The sequence below is a fragment of the Sarcophilus harrisii genome, chromosome 5 (assembly GCF_902635505.1).
Source record: "Sarcophilus harrisii chromosome 5, mSarHar1.11, whole genome shotgun sequence".
Lineage (NCBI taxonomy): Eukaryota > Metazoa > Chordata > Mammalia > Dasyuromorphia > Dasyuridae > Sarcophilus > Sarcophilus harrisii.
The window spans coordinates 72,698,337-72,723,104 of NC_045430.1; the positions used below are offsets into that span (position 1 = coordinate 72,698,337).

General features: G+C 35.2%; 1 protein-coding gene across 6 annotated transcripts in view; it reads left to right on the forward strand.

Moving 5' to 3' along the window:
• The window catches only part of GRIP1 (glutamate receptor interacting protein 1), a 773,529-nt gene that overhangs the window by 565,877 nt on the left and 182,884 nt on the right, over window positions 1-24,768 (forward strand). For all 6 annotated transcript variants that reach the window (XM_031938371.1, XM_031938365.1, XM_031938368.1 and 3 more), the window contains exons 3-5: window positions 14,351-14,486; window positions 16,560-16,705; window positions 22,299-22,382. In XM_031938371.1, the coding sequence (XP_031794231.1) occupies window positions 14,351-14,486; window positions 16,560-16,705; window positions 22,299-22,382 (366 nt within the window). The remainder of the gene's footprint in view (window positions 1-14,350; window positions 14,487-16,559; window positions 16,706-22,298; window positions 22,383-24,768) is intronic.

Below are 24,768 nucleotides of genomic sequence, written 5' to 3' on the forward strand. Positions count from 1 at the left end.
CCTCCCTTCAGTTTCCAATTCTTTGCCCTGAGAGAAAAGCTGGTACAAATAATTTTGTACACAGAAGTCCTTTTCCTTTTTTTAGAATCACTTTTGGGATTAGTAGTAGTAAGTCAAAAGGATGTTAGGTCAAAGGATATGCATGATTTTATAGCCCTTTAAAATCATATTCCTTATATCACACCTAAAAATACATCTATCTTCATCTATTCTTTTCTCTTTTCTTCCTAATTTAGAGGAAGAGATGGCCTTTTTCCTTTTCAAAGTCACCTTTTCTCCTCATATCCTTCTTCTCTTGGCTTCTCTAGGTTTTGTGCCATCAATTATTCCAACATTTTCTCTCTCACCTTCAATCTGTCTATAGGAAGCAGAAAGATAGGTCAGCAGGAAGAAGGAAAAGATTGTTACTTAGACCATTGCTGATAATTCAATCTCAGAAATTCAGTAAGTATGAAACATTAGTGTGATTCTTTTAATTTAAGTAATTTCCCCAAAGTATTCTAAGGTGTTAATTGTTGATGCTTTTCTTCAGTTGACAAAGATATCCTTTTTCACCTGGGTGAAGGAGGAAATTACTGAAGTGTTCTCCAGGGCTTTGAACAATATTCTTCAATGACATTTTAAAGAAGCTGGTAGGAAATTATATTTACAAAGGAAAAATGTCTTCTCTTTTGTGTTCATAAAGAGTATAAATCTTGGGGCTGATAAAAAGTGAGTGAACATTCTATTCAGACCACATGTGGAAACTGCTAAGACCAAAAGAAAAAAATTAGAACAAAAAAGACAAATAGTGATATTTTTCTTGGAAATATGTATTGAGATTTGAGATAGGAGAGAAAAATGTATTTCAATGTGAGAATACATTATTGAGTTGAACAGAGAGCAAGAATGTTTTTCTAGATATTGAGAAGGGAGTACTGCCTGATGTGTTTCAGCCCAAAGTTATTATTTTCAGAAGAATTGTATGACCTTCTCGGTGGACTAAGTGTTAGATAACTCACTGTAGATACACATCTTAGTAAGGACTCCTTTCAACAACACAGGAATGAGTGGTACTTGGAACTTAAACACAAAAACATACACACATACATACACTTATCTTACAGTGACATCAACAACATCATCATTGTAATTAAGGCATTATATAGTTCTTTAAAGTCTGCAAAGTATTCTGTATACATTATATCATGAACCTCAACAAAATCTTTGAGGCAGACATTAGATTCATTATTATCTCCATTTTTTGGTTTTCAGTTGTTTTTCAGTCGTGTCCAACACCTTGTTTTTCAGTCATGTCCAACTCCTTGTGATTCCTTTGGAATTTTCGTAACAAATAGACTGGTATGATTTGCTATTTCCTTCTCCAATTCATTTTACAGATGAGGAAACTGAGGCACTCAGAGTTAAATGATTTGCTTAAGATCAGACATCTAATAAGTGTCTGAGACTAGATTTGAACTCGGGTTCTCCTGATTCCTGAATACTTAGTACTCTTATCTTCTGAGTTATCTATCTGCCCTTCCAGTTAATTCTAGCCTTGGCTTATATGTTAATTGGTTGCTTATGTAGACCTTCTGTTATAGGCAACTGTCATTTAATGTAAACTGCAATGAAAAATATATACTGACAACAAGTGTACATGTATGTATATAAGTGTACCCACAAGAATTTAAAGGTAAATCTAGTGTGATGAAAATTAATATCTACTACTCACAGCTGTGGTTTAGAGCCTTTACTTTGATTCTCATTTACATAATAAGTTTCAATAGCATCATTAGCTCTTAATCATGAAACATTTACTAATCAAAAAGACAAAGAATAATCAACAAAGCATTTGCTCAAGAGAAGGTAAAATAAAGAATACCCAAATAACCATCATTGCATCCAATAAGAATCCATTTTTGAATCAGGGTCACTGGGGAGTAAGGAGGATTGGGGTATAATGGGCACAAACTTATAGAAACCTAGAGGTGAGAAACATGGGTAAGGAAACTCATGTATACCTGGGACAGCTCACAATTCAAATTGTAGCCCTGAATATTGTGGTTTTTCTGGATAGCAGTCTATACTGCATCACCTGTTCCTATTCTGAGACTCTCCTCTCTCCTGCTGAATGAGACTATTTTTCTAATAATATTGGGCCACTTTAAACAATGTTAAGATCTTAGGTCTCCAGAGATTTCCAATTCTGTTCCTTTGATTAGGTATCAAGGTAGCACATGCTACTTCAGGAAAAGGAGTTCCCTTTAATCCCGGAATCTATAAAGCTACTCACTTCATATCTATAAACTTTGAAGAGTTTCTCCTTCTGAAATTATATAGAGCAATGTAGATAAGATTTTAAAGTGGTTCTCCTCTTTCAGATTGCAAACGGCACTAAAGAATAAGGTAGGCTAACTCATCATAAAATAGGATATTTTCCTTCAGTCATATCAGCTCCTAGCATCAGAGCTTTCCTGCAGTCATTTCAGCTCAGTATAAACTACTTTAGTTGGTATCAATGGTGCTTAGTTCCCATTAGATTCTTAGCTATGTTGTTGTTTGTCATTTCTCAATTTCTCTTCTCCCAACTTTTTAGTACTGTCAGTTTCTGTGTTCTGTCTTCCATAAGTAATTTCTCTCGGTAGCTTCTGTTTCTTCTCAAATTGGCTCTAGATAAAAAGACCATAGTTTCTGCTCTGATTTCTAATGTCAGGATCTCCTTGTATCTTTCTCTCTTAGACAAAAAAACCCCAAATTCATATTTCTATCACATATGATGCAAATGTTCATTATGCTAATATAATTAGAATATTATACAGTTATCTAATAGTCCCCAAATAGTTCTTTGATTCATCATTTTCCAGAAGTAAACTCCAAAGTCATGAAACTAGTCATCTTCAGATTAACTGCTGGGAAATAATGCATTATAGTCATCTTTAAAGTAGTGGGTACTTTTTTGCATTTTATTTTTATTAAAGTTTTTTATTTTCAAAATGTATGCATGGATAATTCTTTACCATTACCGTTGCAAAACCTTGTGTTCCAAATTTTCCCCTCACCCTCTCCCCTAGATGGCAAGTAATCCAATATATGTTAAATCCAATATATGCATTCATATTTATACAATTATAATGCTGCACAAGAAAAATCAGATCAAAAAGGAAAAAATGAGAAAGAAAACAAAATGCAAGCAAACAACAACAAAGGGTGAAAATGTTATCTTGTGATCTACCCTCACTTCCAATAGTCCTCTCTCTGGGTGAGATGGCTCTCTTCATCACAAGATCACTGGAACTGACCTCAATCATCTCGTTGTTGAAGAGAGCATTAATGGGTACTTTTGCCTCTGACCTCAGATCCTCTTAATATATCTATCTAAGAGTTGTTTTCTCTTAGGTTCTGTGCTTCTCTTCAAGCTAAATTTCTGTTTCTCCAACAAATATTTTTTCCTGACCTTTTCAAAAAGCAAATAAAATGATCACATAAGAAAGAGGTAATTCCATATATATATATATATATATATATATATATATATATATATATATAATGTATATGTGTGTTTGTAGATATAATGTATATTACCCATTTATCTGTATCTGTGTGTTTACATATACATGTATATATTGTTTGTGTTTGTATAGATAGAAGTATATTTATGTAGCAGAACACTTTTCTTTGTAACATTTTATATTTAGTAATAATTATGCTTTTAACAGCTTAAAGTGGCATTCTTGAAAAATAATTTCAATAATCATATGATTGTCATGTTAGAAAATAGAATAGTAAATACTGTAAAGCATTATTAAATATGACATGCCATAATAAAATAAATAGTTTGCCTTTTAAAATGAAATGCTCAACTGTATATGAAAGCCCAGATACCTAAGAAGTAGCCATATATGTGGTGCAGTAGAGCAGATAGTCCTGGACTTAGGAAGACCTAAGTTCAAATGCAGGCTCAGATATTTATTAGCTGTATAATCTTAGGTATGTTATTTAATTTCTGCCTTCTTTAGTTTCCCCAGCTGTGAATTGGGGATGATAATAGCAACCTCCCTTCTCTGATGGTTATGAGATAATATTAGTGAAGTGCCTAGCACTAGGTATATACTTGATAAGTAATTGTTTGGGTTTTTGTTTGTTGTTGTTGGGGTTTTTTGTTGTTGTTGTTAAACATTTTGGCTAAGTCCTTACAGGGTCAAATATATGTTATTTTAAATCTTTTAGTTTTAAGAATTATCAGGATTTAATGACTGAGCAAAAGGCAAGAAGTGAAAACCTATTGTATTTTTATAAGGGTCTCTAGATGAACATGTTCATTTTAGTTTACTAATGAAACTACTAAGGAAGAGAAGTTAGCATAGTAAAATGAACTTTGAACTAGTAGATTGGCTTCCTATTAGACCCCACTTCTTAATTGCATAATTCTGGACAAGTCATTTTACCTTTAGGAGCCATCATTCTTTATCTCTAAAAATGATATTACCTGTGTTCTTCAAAGAATCATTGGTAAGGGGTGGGGAAGATTTGTTTAATTTTTTATTGATTTATTCAGTTTTTATATCACCTTCATTTCTGAATGCTTCTCCCCTTCCCTACCCAGTCAGTCACTGCTTGTAACAAAGAAGAAAAAAGACGGTTCAGCTTACCTAACCAATGGATAAGTCAAGTCTGATAGTATATGCAGTGTTTTTACATTCATTATCACCTACCTCTGGAAAGAAGAAGAAATGTTTTTTTTCATCTCTTCTCCAGGAGCAAGACTAGTCATTATAATTGCAGTTTTCAGTTTTTGGTGTTTTGCTGTTATTCCTTTCTCTTTATTGTTGTTATTCCTTTCTCTTTCTATTGTTCCACTCATTGTGCTTATCATTGCTCTGGTGCTGCTTTTTTTACTTTGCATTCATTCATATAAATTTTCTTATACTTCTGAGTCTTTCATCTCTATCATTTCCTATAGCATTATATGCACATGCTATTATTTTTTTCATTTCCACAATTCATGAATGTCTAATTTCTTTCCAGTTTTTTCTTCCCATAAAAAGTGCTGCTATAAATCATTTGATATACTTGAGATTTTTCTTTCTTTCTTTGACCTCCATATGATCCATGCCTAGTAGTAGTATCTCTGGGCAAAAAGGACATAGATATTTTAGTGATTTATTTTTTCATCACAGTTCTATGTTGCTTTATATAATGATTGGACAACTTCATAGCTCTAACAATAATAAATTAGTATCTGCCATTCTGTTGTCTCTTTAAAATTGAGCATTTTCATTTTTTGCCATTTTTCATAGTTGGCTGCATGTAAAGAAAAATTGTACAGTTGATTTAACTGGAAGTTTTCTTATTGCATTCATTTAGAATAGCCTTCCATATGGTTATGAATACTTTGAAATTATTTTGAAATTTGGTTATTCATATCCTTTGATCATTTACTGTTAGGGGAATAGCTCTTAGTTTTATATATTTGTGTGAATTTTGTGTACATCTTGGATTTCATAGTCTTGTTAAATATATTTAATGCAAAGATATTTTCTTATTCAATAATAACAACCACAGTAATAATAGCTAACATTTATGTAGTGCTTATAATGTGCCAGCCACTATGGTCTACATTTTACAATTATTCTCTCATTTGATCTTCACAATAATTCTGGGATGTAGGTGTTATTATCCTCATTTTATAGACAAGGAAACTGAGGCTAAGTGACTTGCCCAGAGTCAATCTATTAAGTGTCTGAATTTGAGTTCCAGTCTTTCTGATCTCTATCACCTTCTGTCCACTTTATTCACTGTGCTACATAGTTGCCCCAATTTCACTTTTTATTCTAGTTGCATTGATTTTGTTTATCCAAAAGATTTTCAGTTTAATATAATCAAAATGATTTATTTTCTGTTTTGTGACCATTTCCATCCTTGTTTATTGAGAAAGCCTTCTAGTTTTAGCAATGAGATATGCCTGATAATATTTACATTTATTTTTTCTTAATGGCTTGACCTTTTTTTATATTATAGTTAAATACAGTTGGGGCTTGTTATATGGGGTGTAAGTTGTTCCAAATGCAATTTTTACCTATCTTTACCTATTTTCCTAGAAGTTCTTATCAAATAAGGGGTTCTTCCTCCAAGGATCAAATGTTCTCAGATTTATTGAACACTGTATTATTGAGCTCAGTTATTTCTGATTCTTCCTAGTCCATTCCACTGGTGTGATTTTTCTCTTTTAATCAGTTTTGGATATTACTGCTTTACAATATGAGGGAGGAAAGTGCCTTTTCACTGAATTGTTGTAAGGATCAAATGAGATAAGGTAGGCAAAGTGCAATGCCAACCTTAAAATCTTAGATAAATGTCAGCTATTATTACTATTGATCTATTGTGAACCTGCTATTTCTGTCCTGCAATAATTAAATATGGCTGATTAAGAAAAGCCTGAAATTCAGAAGCTCCTCATTCCCTACTAGTTGTTCATTTAATGTTCTGTGTTTGTTATTAATGTGCATATACTGCAGTCTCTCCTGGAAGGTCCTGCTTAATTTGGTGGGAGATATTTGCAATTTAAATCACAGAAGAAAGAAATTGTCAGTACATTTGGACTTCCTAGGGTTTCAGTGCTCTACGGTAGTCTTTGTTCAGTAAGCCCAGCTATGTAATAAGTTAGCTCATGCAAATGAATGCATCTGTCTTCATTTCTCTTTGCCATTAGTCCATTATGCATACATTAAGCCCCAAGGAGCACATAAAAAGATTCATTAGTCAAGTCAGGAGCACAGGTTAGCAGAAAGGAAACTCCTGAGTCATACATTTCTTCCCCTCCCCCTCCTTGGAAATATCCATTAAAAAGTTAGTAGATCCTTTTGGATTTGAGATTCTTATTGGCAGTTAACATTCCTTTGATTCAGCACATTTTAATAAAACAGTTTTTCAAATCCTGACTTATTTTTTTTTTCTTTTTGCCTGGAAGGTTCCATCTTTGTGTGCTTTTGAAGAACTGCTATCAGTAGATTGGTTAATAAGTTTAGGCAGGGCCACCTCCTATACCTAGAGTCCCTTTTCATTCATTGCTTATATGAACTCCCTCTTCCTATAAGCAAACATTACTGTAATGAAATGCTCCAAAATTCATTCATGTTAAGTTAAAAATCACTCCAAAGAAGTTCAATGTAGTATCTCCAAAGAGTATTTGCATTTTAATAGGGATCAAACTAAGCTAAGTCTATCTGTGGAACTTTAGAGCTTATAAGGGAATAGAGGAAGCATTCAGGAGAGTAATAGACTTTCTTAGCCAGTGGTGTGTCTGAGCCAGCTCAAATTGACTTCTGATTGTTAAATTTTCCATAGGGGCACTTTATACTTCTGAAGCTGGCAAGCAATACAAATCAGGGTTTGACTTTTTTCTTGTTGGTTGATTGTCTAAACTTAATAGAGTGATAGAGAAAATGTTAATAATGGAGAGTTAATTTTTAAATGTGTCTGGTATAGTTTTTTTTTTTTTTTTGAAAGCTGGTTGTTAAACATTTACCTTGCATACCCCTGTTAAATCTTGGCTCATGAAATAATGGTATAAGTAATCACTTATTATACTTACCCACAAAAGCAATCATTAGTATAGATGATTTTTGTGTTATGCAGTTGAAGTTTTCCCCAAAAGGTGAATGTAGACAAGATTAATATATTTCCATCCCTTGTAACTTTTCTATTACTTTTGAAGAATGACCTTTTGGGAGAGGAGGGCTTAAAACTTCCATCAGGTGATCATTTAGTCTTTTTAACTAGCTTCTTAAACTAGCTTCCACTGATCCTCATTGTTCCAATGGATAAATTTCAGCGGGAACATGAATATGGATGGGAAAAATGACATTTTTTTTGTGAACCTCTAAATTTTAGCATTGTCTTTCATTATTCAAAAGCATCATTTTGAGAAATACTGTATTCCATAACCCAAAAAAGATTAAGAACCTTCCATTTAGACAAACCACCTCATTTAACAATGAAGAACTAAGACCAAGGCAGTAAAGTTGGCTACTGTCACACATATAATTGAGATTGGAACCTCATTACTCTGATTCCAAAACTACTTGCTTCTTCTCATCTTCTCGTTATGAAAAGAATAATACCTACTAGTCCAGAGGCTAAGCTACTCTTTTCTACTTTATTTAAGCAGTGGATCCCTAGACGTGGTTAACATCTTCTAAAGTGTCCATATTCCTATAACCTACTTACATTACATCTTTTACTTCTTAGATTATTTATCCTTTTGATGTGTTTTCTGTCTTCTTGCTATTAGTGTTCAAAGTGATTTATTTTAAAAGCAAAAACAACCAGCCAATAAAAGAACTCATTCATATTCTTGTTTAGTCCTAGTCCCATGAAAACAAACATTTCATTTACTATTCTTTCATTACCATCTCAAAGTATTTCTTGCTGTTTGGTTAGTTTTCTTTTCCATACACAGCTCCCTCTGAATTTATTTGAAAGAATGATTTGGATTCACCCTTTTTACTCAACATGTAATTATTTTCTTTGATGCTTAAGCTTGCTTTGCAGGGCTTAATTATTACTTTGGGGTACCAATTAATCTCCTTTGTTCTTTCTATTATCTTCAGTTTTTCTTTTGAATCATGGTAGCCACAGAATAATCTTTTGATATTTTGATTTTTTTCTCCTTACAATTTGAAAATAGATATGACTGTGTATTATTTTATTTTTAAGATGTCTTCTGGACATCCAGCTTGGGATATTCAGCTTCTGTATATACGGATATATGTCTGTCGGCAAAATTTGTTTGTTGTGGTTTGACACATTTGATTATGATATTTCTTGGTGAAATAAACTTGAAATTTCTGTCATCCAGTCTCTGACAAGTTGATCCTTCTTGCCAATCCTTCCTCTTCCCACATTCTCCAGTAGACTGTATTCTTAATCATCCTCTTACCTAAAATCTTCAAGCTCTCCCAATCAATTCTGTTATTGTTACTTTCAAATATGCCCAAATCTTCCCCAATCTTGAAAAAATCCTTTCAGCTATCATCTGTCTCTTCCCCCTTTCTTGGCCAAACTCTTCAATAAAGTTCTCTACGTTAGTTACCTTTACCTCCACCACCACCTCCTCCTCTTTTTCATCTTTCTATTCTTCCTCCTCCTCCCTCCTCCTCCTCCTCCTCCTCCTCCTTCCTCCTCCCTCCTCCTCCTCCTCCTTTCTCCTCCCTCCTCCCCTCCCTCCTCCCTCCTCCTCCTCCTCCTCCCTCCCTCCCCTCCTCCCTCCTCCTCCTCCTCCTCCTCCTCCTCCTCCTTCCTCCTCCCTCTCTCCTCCTCCTTCCTCCTCCTCCCTCCTCCTCCTCCCTCCTCCCTTCCTCCCCTCCCTCCTCCTCCTCCCCTCCTCCCCTCCTCCTCCTCCCTTCCTCCTCCCTCCTCCTCTCCTCCTCCTCCTCCTTCCTCCCTCCTCCTCCTCCTTCCTCCTCCCTCCTCCTCCCTCCTCCTCCTCCTTCCCTCTCCCTCCTCCTCCTCCTCCCTCCCTCTTCCTCCCTCCTTCCTCCTCCCTCCTCCTCCCTCCTCCTCCCTCCTCCTCTTCCTCCTCCCTCCTTCCTCCTCCCTCCTCCCTCCTCCTCTTCCTCCTCCTCCTCCTCCCTCCTCCTCCCCTCCTCCTCCCTCCTCCCTCCTCCTCCTCCTCCTCCTCCTCTCCTCCTCCTCCCTCCCTCCTCCCTCTCCTCCCTCCTCCTCCTCCCTCCTCCTCTCCTCCTCCTCCCCTCCTCCTCCTCTCTCCCTCCTCTCTTCCTCTCCTCTTCCTCCTCCCTCCTCCCTCCTCCTCTCTCCTCCCTCCTCCTCCTCCTCCTCTTCCTCTTCTTCTTCTTCTTCTTCTTCTTCTTCCTCTTCCTCCTCCTCCTCCTCCTCCTCTTCTTTTTCTTCTTCTTCTCTCTCTCTTCCTTCTCTCTCTCCTCTCCTCTCCTCTTCTTCTTCTCTTCTCTCTTTCTTATCTTCTGACCTGTCTCCTCTTCTCCTCCTTCTCCTCTCCTCTTCTTTCTTTTCTTCTTTTTACTTCTCTCTTTGCCTTCCTATATTCTCCTCTTGAGAACTCTTTTTTTTATTTATTTTTAAGGCACTACCTTCTCCTATCTTTCTGACTGCTGGCACATCATGCCCTCTGTGGATGTTGCCTAGAATCCTGTCCTATATCCTTTTGCTCCCTCTATACGTTCAATAATTTCATCAGATTCCATTAGCTATTATTGCCATGCAGATAAATCCCTGATTTATGTTTCTGGCCATCCCAGTTTTTTCCTGAGCTTCATTCCTTGATCATCAATATTCTGTTAGATATCCCAAGCTGGATGTCCAGACATCTCTACAATATGTCAAACTAACTTTCATTATTTTTCTAGGATTCCTTCTTTCATCCCCTATTTCTGTGAGCATCAGCCATCTTTACAGTCTCCGAGGTTTGGAATCTCAGCTTTATCCAGGTCTTCTCATTCATCCTTACAACAAACAGGTCTCCATTCATTTACAAATCTTGTCATGTCTCCCTTCATGATATTTCTTACACTCATCCCCTTCTTTCTACTCTCCACATCTATAACCTTAGGTCAGGTCCTCATTGCTTCTCACCTAGATTATTGCAACAACCATCTCTTTGATCTCCCTGCCTTAAGTATTTCACAATTCTAATGCATCCTACACACTGATGGCAAAGTACTTTTTCTTATGGGTAGATTTAATCATATGATTTCCCTACTTGCCAACTCTAGAAAGTCCATGGTCCTTTAGGATAAAATATAAACTTTCTTGTTTAGTTCTTGATGACCAACACATCCTGATCCCTCCTTTCTTTTTCAGCAACAATAGACACTACTCTCCATTTCACACATTACAAACTTGCCAAATTGGCCTTCTCTTTGTCCCTAAACATGTCATTCCATTTCTTGTCTGCATGCACTAGCTGTCCCCCATGCATGATTATATACCTTCCCTATTTCTACCTCATAGAATTCTTCTTTTCCTTTTTTCTTATAGTGCCTTCCTCCTTAAACTACCTTATTGCTAATTACTTCATATATATTTCTATTTATTCACTTTATATGTGTGTTGCATATTTTATATGTACCTGTTATATGTCCCCAATTGCATTGTAAGTTGTTCTTTGTACTAGTATCTCCAGTGCCTAGCATAGTGCTTATATATATTTAATATATGTTGATTGTTAGTGTTCTGTGGATTCTAGTGCATTTCTCTTGTGCTTCCAATATTTTTGGACATTTTTCATATATGATTTCTTCAAGTACTATATTGAGATTTTCTTTTTCATATTTCTTCTAAAAAATATAATCCTCATGTTATTCTTATTCCATCATTTTCCTTAATGTTTCATTCTCACATTCCAATTTCCACATAGTCTGTAATCTACTATTATGGTGTGAATCTATGTCTTGTTTTAAATTCTTCAGGCTTTGATTGGAGTACTCATTTTTATGTTATTTCTTTAATATTGTTGCAGAATTCCTTGTCCTTCTGAAGCATCCTGGAGATAGTTGGTAATGATAGTAGTAGGATTTAGACTGGGGGTGACAACTTTTGTTTCAAGGGACATTGCAGAATTATTTGTGGTATTTTGACCAACCTCAGAGGATTTTGACTATTTTATTATGATGTATATCGAAATGGTTTCTTTCTTTGAATCCTTGTTTATTTCTACTTCTCAGTCAGCTTTCTCAGTCATCGCTGTTCTGATGTTTCTGTGGTGTCCTTGCTGAAAAAAAAAATTATTTATCCCTAATCCTTTTCCTTCCATAGTCAAAGCTATTAGTTCTGGCCCACGCTTTGTCGTCCCCTTTATTTTAAATATTTCCTCCAGATAGCGAACATTATTGTAAGTAGATTCTGATTGGACAATGAAGTAGGACTTATTTTATCTTGACATTTAATACTCTTTTGAGCTCCAGCACCCTCTTTGCAAATGAGGTCTTCAGTTCTTAGGCTAACTTATTAGGATGAGGAGGAAAGGTAAGTGGAGGATCCACTTTCTGCTTTGGATTAATTGATATTTTAAACAAACTGCTTCTACTAGTTTCCTCCTATCCCATAATAGTCAGTACTGCATTTTTGGTTGCTGTACCGTGCTCCACATTACTCCATAGCAATCTCTGTCTTGCTGACAACTCTCCTCTTCTCTGACACTGGTACAACTTTGGAGCATCCTGGTCCTCATCACCTCATGTCCAGACTCCTACCATAACATTTTGGTTGGTCTCTCTGCCTTAGCTCTGAACCCACTGCAGTTTACCTAAAGCATTCTTCCTAAAGTGTCAATCTGAACATGCTACCTTCCTTCAGCAAACTCCAGTGCCTCTCTTACTTTCAAAATCAAAAAGAACAATCTTCTGTTTGGCATTTAAAACTGTTACCTGGACCCTTCTACCTTTATAGTCTTCTGTATCTTACTCCATTTGATGATCCAGCTACTCTGGCTTCCTTGCTGTTCCTTGGACAAGCTACTCATCTTCCAATTCTCTGCAGTTTGAGAGCCAACAACATTTTTTCATCCTTTTACCTCTGCTTCCTGACCTCTTTTTTAGTCTTAGCTAAAATCCCAGCTTTTCAGGAAACTTTTTCCAATCCCCTTAATCCTAGTTCCTTTCCTTTGTTGATTGTTTCCAATTTATCCTGTAAATGCCTTGTTTGTACGTTAGTGCTTGCATATTGTTATGATTAGGGTAATGTTTGATTAGATTAATGTATAAGTTTCTTGAAGGCAGGAGCTATCCCCAGTGCATGGACTGTTAAAGATGTTAAAGACCAGTAAAGGGTCTATGATGTGATTTGATTTGATGTTTAAAGCTCAGAGTTGGTCTGACTTATAGACCTCAGTTGATCTTGAGAATAGGATTTTATCTAGGACATGTTCCAGGGAACATCTCCAGAAGTGGGATGCCTAATGTTGCCCTTGTCATGAGGATCTTAGACGGCCCTGGTCTAGCACATAGGCTTTGAGAAATGGTGAAAGCTGGAGGCAGGGAAATTTAGAATAACATCTCTACCCACCTTGAGAATAGGGACCCATCTGGGAAATTACCAAGAGGTTTAATCTGAAAAATGTTGACCAAAATTACTACAAAGAAAGGGTGGCTCTGAGCCAACATGAAGACTGTAAAAGCTAGAGAAAGGCTATAGGAGCATCAGGAGAAACTAGTTGATGAATTGGTCTTCAGTGACTTTTTCAATAAGAATTACATGCATGAAAAATTCTTTCACTTTTCTCCTTCCCAGCAGTGTTGAATTTTTTAGATTTAGGAGTCTTTTAAATTATTTGATGTGGTCAGGGAAAAACTTCCCCTTAAGATACCTTTAATTCTGCCATTTTCCCAGGATTCCTTCTTTTAAATATTTGAAGACAACTACTATGCTTCATTCGCTCTCCCCCCTCCAAATTTTCTTTTCTCCGGGCTAAACATCCTCTGTTCATTTAATTATTACTCATACAGACTTCATTAAGGTTCTTCCAGCTTCAAAATCTGGTATTCTGAGTCTATGAAAGCCATGACTAGAGGGTCCAAAGTAGTTATCCAAGGATTCAGTGGCAAATCTAGCCATACCATATGTCAACTTGGGACACATTCTGTTATCCTTGATTTGAGTCACTCTTGTGATTTAAGGGCAATTCTGCCTGCATTCTTCAAGAAATGAAAATAAATGTCAGCAGTCAAAACGTGGAATAAGGCTGTTGGTGATCGAATTGTTCTGCAGTAGCTTTGGCCTCTGTAGACAGCTGTGTCTCCCAAGCAGTGCTGTTCAAGCAGGAGACTCCTTCTCCTGGAAGCAGCCACAGCTCCTTCCCTATACCTCAGCATGCCTACTGATTCTTAAGGACCTTATAATTCTAGGCACATTGAAAGTAGACCTTTGTGGGATTTTGTCCTCTAAAGAACCCCATTCATCCAGAGTGTTATGATTCAATTCTTCCTTCTCAATTTATTTGTTGTTGTTAAAATATAGTGTTCTATAAAAAGGTCACTTGAGAGTGACAAAGAACAATGAGGAAAAAAATTGTCTTTTGTGCATAAGCCAAGTCAGACTATTTATTGGCAACCCAGAGTGAACTACCCCACTGGTACCTATTTTAATAACTTTTAATGGAATATCTGCTTCAGATTTATTCTCATGCAGATTTTTATGATATAGACTGTGAATTGTAATGGAAGGAGCCCACAGATACTTTTTCCTAATAAAAATGTAAGATAATTTGATGGTGGGATGGGAGGAGTGATGAGATAAGTTGGGAAGAGCCAGTCCCTAAATATACTCAAATGCATACATGAAAAGCATATGTAGTACTGCTTGCATCTAACAAAAATAAATAATTTTCTTTTAACAGAGGAATTTAAAGGTTCCACAGTTGTGGAATTAATGAAGAAAGAAGGCACTACTTTAGGGCTTACAGTGTCGGGTGGAATCGACAAGGATGGCAAACCAAGAGTGTCCAACCTTCGACAAGGAGGAATTGCTGCCAGGTAACCATGGCTAGAATCCCACTCACCAAAAAATTGCAGTGGGTTGGCTGGCTTCAGTAATGAAAACCTCATCAAAAAGGTCACTAATAAATAAGTGACAAGCACCATCTGCAAGGCAACACATCAGAACAGAAATACAGCAGGGCATTTTTCTGGAACGCTCCCACTTTCTCTCAAGGTGTCCCTGGGCTAAGCCAGAAGGATCTCTGAAGTTTTCCAGAGTTATTTTAAAAATAACCAGTTGCTCATAACTTCAAATTTTGACAGATTTATTCAGCAAGCCTCCAAATAAGTCATTGCACCAAAAACAGGTTGTAGGTGGAAAGTGTCATTGCTTTTCTTTTGTGGGGGGCAGTAGGGAAGACATTTGGGTTATATCAATTTAAATGGGACATTTTAAAAAATGTAAATAGAATATTTAAAAAGAATTTTTTTAAAAGAAAGCGTTAGCAAGAAAACAGACATACAGCTTTAAAATAACTATCCTGGGAAGAATATAAAACAAAAATCCAAGAAATAAAGATTTACATTTAAGTGTCCATATGATTATTAATAACTGTGCATATAATCATAATGGAACTCCCTTGGTTTGGGGAAGGTTCAGAACTTCCTTGTTCAGGGAATTCCAGGTTCTATAATTAGCATAGTTGGGAGGATACCCAAGAAATGAAGAGATCTGTTAAACTCTCTGGCCTCTGTCCCAGACCTCCCCAGACATTTTTTTAAAAAATGTAAGTGTCCCTATATTATTAAACTATTCATATAATAATAATGAAACTCCTAGTCTCTTTCTTCGGTATCAAATTTTTCTTTTTGTTTGGGAGAGGCTCAGAACTTCCCTGTGGAAGGGAATTCCAGACCCTCTAATGTTTGTTCCTCACAAAGGAGACAAGAGAAGAAGGCAAATTTCACTGGAAATCTACCTGAAACATCTACAGGTTTACATAACACTAATCTTGTTTAGGTAGTCCTTCATTTTAGAGCACTCACCTGGTCAGATACATTCTAGATGAGTGACTTATAACAAAGGTTTCCAAAGGCAAAAGTGCTGCTTGTTTTTAATGATCCATATACAAGTATGAAGACTTTTTCTTTGTAAATTAAAGGCTTTGTTTATTGCTTTGCGATTCTTCTCTTTGTTGCTTAAAACAAGTCTATAGGAAATGAGATATTATTATAATTGATTTCCTATCACATTGATTATTGGAATCGATTTGACGGAAGGTGAGGGATTTAAGCTTGGTCTATAGGAAATGAATTAATTATTCACAATTTTGAATTACTTAATTTTCATTCTCATCTTTAATCACATTGACCTCTGTTGGCTTATATGTAGAATATGGCTAAAAATGTAAATATGACCAACTTGCAATTGTTTATGGCAAGGAGGCACAGTGATGGGGGAATGAAGGAACAAATATTTATTGAGCACCTTACACATGTTATCTTATTTGAGCCTTTACAACAGCTCTGTGAGGTGATTAATATTTTTATTCCCATCTTGCAGATGAAGAAACAGAGATTGGGGTTTTTTTTTACCTTGTCCAAGAACTTCCCTAGTTCAGTTCTGGTACTCTGTCCATTGTACCCCATAACTGGATGTAGCTGATGACCATGCTAAACATGGAAATGGAACGGTTGCATAGGCGGCACAGTAAATAGAGTGTTAGACTTGGAAGAAAGAAAGACCCGAGTTCTAATCTTGGCTCAGACCCTTGTTAGTTGTGTGATGTTGGGCAAGTCATTTAATACCTCATCCTCAGCTTCATCTGAAAAATGGGGATAATAATAATACTTACCTTTTAGGGCTGTAGTGAGGATCAAATTATGGGCTTTGTAAGTCTTAAAGCACTATATAAATGCTCACCACCATTATTGTTATTATTATTAGCCTAGGAACTCTATACTTCATTTCATGTACAAGAGTTAATATGGTTATTTTGTTTTGCCAACTCAGGTATCGATGCTTACATGTTTGTTAATGAAAAGAATGTTGGAGGGAGGATAGAGTGACTTTTGTGAATGAAGAGAATAATTGCTGACAAATAACAAAAAAAAATCTGTATTTTGCAGAAGTGATCAATTAGATGTGGGCGACTACATCAAAGCTGTGAATGGAATCAATCTCACCAAATTCCGCCATGATGAGATCATCAGTCTGCTGAAGAATGTTGGAGAAAGAGTCATTCTCGAAGTGGAGTATGAACTCCCTTCTATCTGTAAGTCATCCCATTCCTAAGCAATATATCCAAGGACTGACTTTCTTTCTTTCTTTCTTTCTTTCTTTCTTTCTTTCTTTCCTTCCTTCTTTCTTTCTTTCTTTTTTCTTATAATAATAGCTTTTTATTTTTCAAAGTATGCAAAGACAGTTTTCTACATTCACCCTTGCAAAACCTTGTGTTCCAAATTTTTCTCCCTCTCTTCCCACCTACCCCTCCATCCCCGACAGTAAGTAATTCAGTATAGGTTAAACATGTGCAATTCTTCTAAACATATTTTTATATTTATCATGCTGCACAAGAAAAATCAGATCAAAAGGAGAAAAAAAGAAAAGGAAAAAATACTATGTTGTGATACACATTCAGTTCCCAAAATCCTCCCTCTGGATGCACTTTCCATCTTTCCATCACAAATCAGGCAAGCTCCTAGTTCCTGCTTCATATTTGCCCTGCTGCTATGTTTAGTTGAAGAATTTAAAAGTTGATGTGTTTTCATTTTTATCTTTGATCCTATGCTACCTCATATGTTTCCATTGTAAAGATATTAACCAGCCTTAAATTCCTCATCTAAAAAAACTGGTTATTGAACTAGACTAGGCCTAGGCCTACATCAGCAAATTAAACCAGAAAAACAAATTTTGCCTGTTCATGTTTTTATGGCTTTGTGGTTTTGGATGACCCAACTAAGAATGGTTTTTCCATTCATAAATACAAAAAAAAAAAAAAAAAAGAAATTGGAAATGTAAAAACAAAGGAAAAACATTCTTATCCTGGGGCATTCAAAAACAGGGCTATAATACTTTCTTGACCCCTGCATAGATAATCTCCAAACACCCTCCTAGCTTTCAAATCTCATCTTGTAATTTAGAGAGACCCTTTTAGAGAAGTGAATGCTTTAGGTAAAAGTCAAATGATATGTTTTAGTAACTATTATATCACCACTACATGTCACATGTTTAATCTATACCTGATTACTTGCTATCTTGGTGGGAAGGGAGAGAAGAGGGAAAAGAGTTTGGAACACAAGGTTTTGCAAAGATGAGTGTTGAAAACTATCTTTACGCGAATTTGGAAAAATAAAATACTATTTTAAAAAAAGTTGGCGTCAGAGCCAAGAAAACTTGGATTCAAGTCCCTTCTCTGAAATTTGTTCTTTGACTCCTGAGCTAGTCATATTACCTTGTGTTCTATGACTAGAGACAATATACAAGATTTTTATGAGACTATAAGTAGCAGGGGCAACTTATTGGTGTAGTGGATAAAGCACCAGCCCTGAAGTCAGAAGGACCTGAGTTCAAATCCAGCCTCAGAGACACTTAATACTGCCTAGCTGTGTGACCCTGGGCAAGTCACTTAACCCCAATTGCCTCAGCAAAAAAATAAAAGCAAAACCAAACAACAAAAAAAAAACTTTAAGCAGCAGAGGTGGTGATGATCTAAACTGATAGAATTTCCTTACCAAGGAATTCACTCACAAGAGATTTCCTGACATAAATGAAAGAAGAGATTCAGTCCCTATCCCTATAATGAGTTAAAGAATCACAGAATCTTAGATTTAAATGGAATGTCAGAAATCCTCCTGTCCATAACTCTTATCTGAGTAGAATTCCCTTCTACAATCTGCCTGACCCAAATCTGGTTCTACCTAGTTAAGTTGACAAGCATTTATTAAAGATTTAGTAACATATGACAGGCACTATGTTAAGCACTGGGAATGCAAAGAAATAGAAAATCATCCTCCCTGCCTTCAAGCAAGTCATATTTTAACAGGGGAGAAAAATCTGCAAACACTATATTTGGAAGTTACAAACATTGTAAACTGGAAGTAATCACATACAGAAGGCACTAGTATTGAGGGAACCTAGGAAAGGTCTCTTTTCACAAGTAAGAGAATCTCCACATCCATTGACAACAAACCCATTACACAGAACAATCCTTTCAATTTGGGGACACTTTTATTTGAAGAGTTTCCTTTATACTCAATTGAAATCTACTGCTCTACAACTTTGATTTATTTTAATGTAATAACCTTTCAACTACTGGTAGACATTTTTCACATTTGTTTTCTCTTTATCAGACTAAACATTCCCAATTATTTGAGTCCAGTTCCCATAGGTGACATGACTTACAGTCCCCAGTCTTTGCCAGACACTGAAAATTCAGTGGTCCCTATTATTACAGTTTAAATCTTCATTCAAAAATCCAGTTGAAATTTTGTTCAAAGTGTGCTGTTTAGAAGGACCACATACCTTATAATAAATGAGAGAAATGATTATTTTTCTCTTACATTAATAACCAATCTGAATTAGGATTAAGATTTTTCCCCTTTTCTATTTACTTATTCAGAAATCAGCCCCTATGTGTTATTCAGGCAGCCTTAGACGTATAGGGCTGATAATGAGAGGGAAAACTCAGATCTTCTCAAAAGGTAAAAGACATTTTGGTTTAGGTAAATTGATAATTTCTACCCTATTGTGTTTTATTCAGACAGATCTGGGAAAAGTGGATTCTCCTGTTTTTCTAGATTATCCTGGAAGGGGTGATATGGGTATAGTTAAGCCTCTTTGGCCAACACTGAGTGGTCAAGAATCTCCTAGCTCCTCATTAGAAACAACTCTCATAATAATATTCATTCTTCTCATTAATTGTTAACCAATAGAGTTGATTGTTACCCTCAAGAACATCCTCTCTTCAGTTTGGCAATTGTTAATCCTGTAAAGTTACCCATGTATATATCCTGTAAATAAAAGGCTATTAAATAAAAAAAAAAATTCATAAAGGGCAAAAAAAAAAAAAAAAAAAAAAAAGAACATCCTCTCTTCAAAGGGCATATAAGCATTGAAAGGGTTCCATCAAGGGGTTTGGAGCATGTAAGATTGTCACAACTCCTTTTATTAATTATCTCTGGCATGATTAATAAAATGATTAATTATTCAGAAACTATGTCTCTAACTTTTTATGTAACATAGTTGGTTGTCTTGACCATTTTCAAAAAATTATAATTTTTCAAAACAATTAATGTAAAATTTTCTCAGTCTTCCTGTCTACTAGGGCATTCTCCTCCATGATAACATTCCATCATGTCTGTGTGTCTGTGTCTGTATCTTTTATATACTTGATTATTTTGTGTCCTCTCCCACTGGAACATAAACCCTTTAAAGGCAGGAACTGATTTTGTCTTTCTTTATATTCATAACAAGCACATTGTCTAACATATAGTAAGTGCTTAATAAATATTTTTTGATTGATTGACAGCAGATGTCATAATCATAATGAAAAAATAAAAAATCACAGGTTAGTGGGCTTTGACTCTGATTATGTTTCCTAAATTACCAAAGATTATATTCCAACCTTAGCAACCTTCTACTGGCTAATTTTGATTCTTTAGGCAAACCACTTAACTATCTTGGTGTACTCAGATATATATGTAAATAAAGTAATTATGCAATGATTTTCATTTCATGCATACTAAGTGTAAATGTACAACCATCCAGAAAGGCCGTGCAAGTTTTTTTAAAGATTCATGAATTAAACTAAAATTAAGTTAACCCTTGATTACTTGCACAATGATATGAATAATCTAAGAAAATGGGAAAGTTCCAAAGCATTTACATGTGGTCTAGGAATGACGTGTGAGATTTTGATTCTAATCTTCCTAATCCATATTTACTTAAACTAATATTAAAATAAGTTATCATTCTTAGAGTAGAGATGGGCTGGCAGAAAAAAACTAGTCTAAGATTAAATTGGGTTCCAGGTTAGCTACAGGTAATTAATTGAAAGTTGATTTAGTGATTTAAATTTAAGGAATGGAAAGGTCAAAACATTCTTGACTAATTTCATCAAGGACCCTGGTGTGTCATACAAATGAGAGAACATATCTTTCTTTTCTTTTAATTAAAACCATATTCCCACATTCACAGCTACTCATACCTACAGTTTCCAGCTGATTGGAACAAAATGAAATTTGTGTTGTGGCAGGAACAGACCATTTAATTAAATCAATGAGGTACTAAAAACATTTGCTAAGCTGTTCATTTATGTTATGTTGCTTTTAATTCAAGTACTTATTTTGTTGTTGTTGCATTTTAGGCTATATGACCAGATAGGACACAAGTTTTGCAAATTGAATTATGTGACCTTTCAAAACCATGCTCATTCCTTTGGGTGTTTTGAATTTGGGTGAATTGAATTTAAATTTGACATTTAAAAGTTTTTGTCATTAATGCTTAATTATAACTACTTGTTATTCCTATAAATAATTATTAATATCATTTGGCAATATTCCCTAATTTCATGTTGACAGTTTTATGTATTAAAGCTATTAGATTCTGGAAACATTAATACACATTTTCACTGTAGAAAATACACATTTCTCTATTTTTTCTATCAAAAAAATATATATGTGTGCAAATCTATCAGAACTGATACAGAGTCCTCTGCCTTGTTCCATAAACTATTTCTGCCTGTGTTCCATAAACTATTTCATTGTTTTAAACAATAACACCAAGAGACATGAAGATAGAATAAGTGTGCTGATATTTCATCAAATTAATCACAGCTTAATCATTTTGGTTTTCTTGCCCCAATTATTTTTTCACCTGCCAATTTTATCTCTATAGTTCCTTCTTTATTTAATAGCAATGTCAATTTAGGCAGAAAACATATCGTGTCAAAACATCTTTGTGCTACAGTCTAATCAAGCGATGCCAATGGAATTCTGACATTCTCTGCCAACTGGACAAATTATACCCCAAAATAATTTGTTCTGGAGCTCAGAAATTTTGTTCTGCTCATAAACCAACAGTTTGGCATATTTTTAAGAAAAAACCAATTTGCTATTTATATTTGCAAAAGATCTTTGGTATCATTTTTTAAAAGCCAAGATTCCCAATTATTCTCCCTCTGCCAATGGAATTATATCAAAAGAAAAGAGCTGTCATTTTACTTCCAACTTAACATATAACATTCAGGAGAATGTGATTCCCTCCTCCCCCCCCCCCCCCCTTCACAAAGGTGTTTGTTTGTAATTTCAACATTTTTGTTATTAGATCTGAAAAGAATTTTAGAGACTCTAAATATCATCCTGCTGATTACATAAAGCAAGAAAGTAAAAATAATTTATTTTGCTAGATTCCCAAAGCAGATTATTGTCAGAATCTGATATAAGAACCTATATTTCCAGACATTGAATCCAGAGTCACATTCATTATATACTACTGCCTCATTTGTGTGCATTTGATTTTTTTAATTACTCAAATGTTTGTTTGAAATTAGGATATAAAAAAAAGAAATTAGGTTATGGAGTATTTCATGCTATACTTTATTTTTAATAGTATTTTTATTATAGCTTTTTTATTTACAAGATATATGCATGGGTAATTTTTCAGCATTGACCCTTGCAAAACCTTCTGTTCCAACTTTTACCCTCCTTCCCCCACCTCCTTCCCCAGATGGCAGGTAGCCCAATACATGTTAAATATATTAAAGTATATGTTAAATACAATATATGTATATATAACCATAGTTATTTTGCTTCATGCTACACTTTAAAATTCCCAATTCCACATTTACTTTTTTTTTTTCTTTCCAGCTGTACAAGGATCTGGTGTTGTATTCCGAACGGCAGAGGTTACTTTACATAAAGAAGGGAACACTTTTGGCTTCGTAATACGAGGTATGTCATTATTAGGGAAAGTGAATGATCAACTGATCTAATAAATTAGAGGCAATGGATTTGCAATTGACCATCAAGATGCAATTGATGCATCCAGTTGGTTAGTAACCTTGGAGATTTTGTGCCCTCTTTTTTTCTTTAAAAGTAAAAGAAATCAATAAAATTCTGGTTTTTTTTTTTTAAAGACTTCAGTGTGCAAAAGTATCAAATCCAAGTTTAGACTGATCTGTATTTGGAAACTGAATAATTCCTTCAATAAGAATTAGACAGTAGCAAAGTACTATGATAATTTTTTTTAATTCACCCCTGTGATTTCATTGGCTTCTCTAATCATGACATTATTGTATTGATATTCCATTAAGAAAAATTCATTCATAATGTTCATAATGCCTTATGTCATATCATCTGTTGAGTTTCATCTCTCTCTACTTTAATAAAGGGAGCAGCTAAGGAGTGAATAGACTACTGGGTCTAGAATTAGGAAGACTCATCTTCCTAAGTTCAAATCAGGCCTCAGACATATCCTAGTTGTGTGACCCTGGACAAGTCACTTAACCTTTTTTGCCTCAGTTTTCTCTTCTATAAAATGAACTGGAAAAGGAAATGGTAAATCACTCTAATACCTTTGATAAGAAAACTCTAAAATGGGATCATGAAAAGTTGGTGAAACTTAAATAACTCAAACAACAATAACAAACCTTGATAGACATCAATTGCTCTTCTGGACCATGATTTCCATGTACCATCTGGGAATATAGTGGATAAAGAGCTGGATCTGGAGTGAGGAAAACATGAATTCAGATCTAGCCTCAGATTCTCACCAGCTGGGCAAGTCAATTCACCCTGTTTGTCTGAGTTCCTCATCTGTAAAATGAGCTGAAGAAAGAAATGGCCAATCACTCCAGTGTATCTACCAAGAAAACTCCAAAATGGAGTCATAAAGAGTTGGAACAATTTAAATGACTTAAATTTCTGTTTGTCCCAGTTTCCTCAACTATAAATTAAGGAGAATAGCAGCACCTAAGGTCCAAATGAGATAATATTTGTAAAGTATTTAGCACAGTGCCTGGCCCATAGCAGATGCTAATTCTCTCTCTTCATCCCTGCATCCCCTGTTGCTTGTGACCATCCAGCCATGGTCCACCTTTTTTTTCCCTAAGAGATAAGATCTATGTTTAATAGTCTTACTATGGCTCCAAGTTAGATTAATATCCTAGAGATTAAACCATTTTACATAATTTTATTCCTCTTCAGATTAATTTTTATTATTGCAATTTTCTATAAACTAATTGAAGATTAATTTTAGATCTTCTAATGGATAAGATTTCAAGTGAATGTATTTAGATTTAAATTTTGGCCATTCTCATTATAGCTTCCCAAGGATATTTATAGTACTAAAGATTTCAAGCTGATTCAATTTGGCCAAGAAGCATATGTAACAATAAGCAATTGTACCACTTTAGTATAATTTCTTTCTTTGTTTCTTTGTTTCTTTCTTTGTTTCTTTCTTTCTTTCTTTCTTTCTTTCTTTCTTTCTTTCTTTCTTTCTTTCTTTCTTTCTTTCTTCCTTTCTTTCTTCCTTCCTTCCTTCCTTCCTTCCTTCCTTCCTTCCTTCCTTCCTTCCTTCCTTCCTTCCTTCCTTCCTTTCTTTTTCTTTTCTTTTCTTTTCTTTTTTTGCTGAGCCAATTGGGATTAGTGACTTACCCCTAGGGTCACACAGCTAGGAAGTGTTAAGTGTCTGGGTTCAAATTTGAACTCAGGTCCTCCTTGCTTAATGGCTGGTACTACTCTTATCACTGTACCATTTAGCTGACCCTTTAGAATAATTTCTAACTCAAAGTGTTTTATATTTGGTGGTAGTGATTTCTACCTTAAAGATTGAATCTATATTACTATTGCTATCATTAGAACAAAATTTTACATTAAGTTATTTTAGAAAATCTAATTTGGGGGGAGGGGCAAATCTGGATTTGCACTTTCATCTAGAGAGAACATCTTTTAGGTGGTATTTCCATTGTTCTCTAGCCACTGTATATCGGAAGACTCGAATGAAGGTCTTTTCGCATCCATGGCCAGCTCATCATCCCCTGTGCCATATCTGCTTTCATTTAGATATTAAATAAAAGAAATTCAGCGTAGACCTTTGGACACCTAAAGCAAGGCTGACTTAGCAGAATAAAAATTTTCCCCAATTTCTAAATTGATTTCTGCAGTCACAATTCAAGTTTCCCTATATCATTAAGATGATGATTTCATGTAGCTCTCCCTCACTTAAATCCATTTCCACATCACTCTGTGATGTCATTGATCCTTTTGCAAAATGAAGATGAACAAGATAGCCAATATAAATGATGCATTTTCACTAAAAGTAGCAAATGCTTTATGA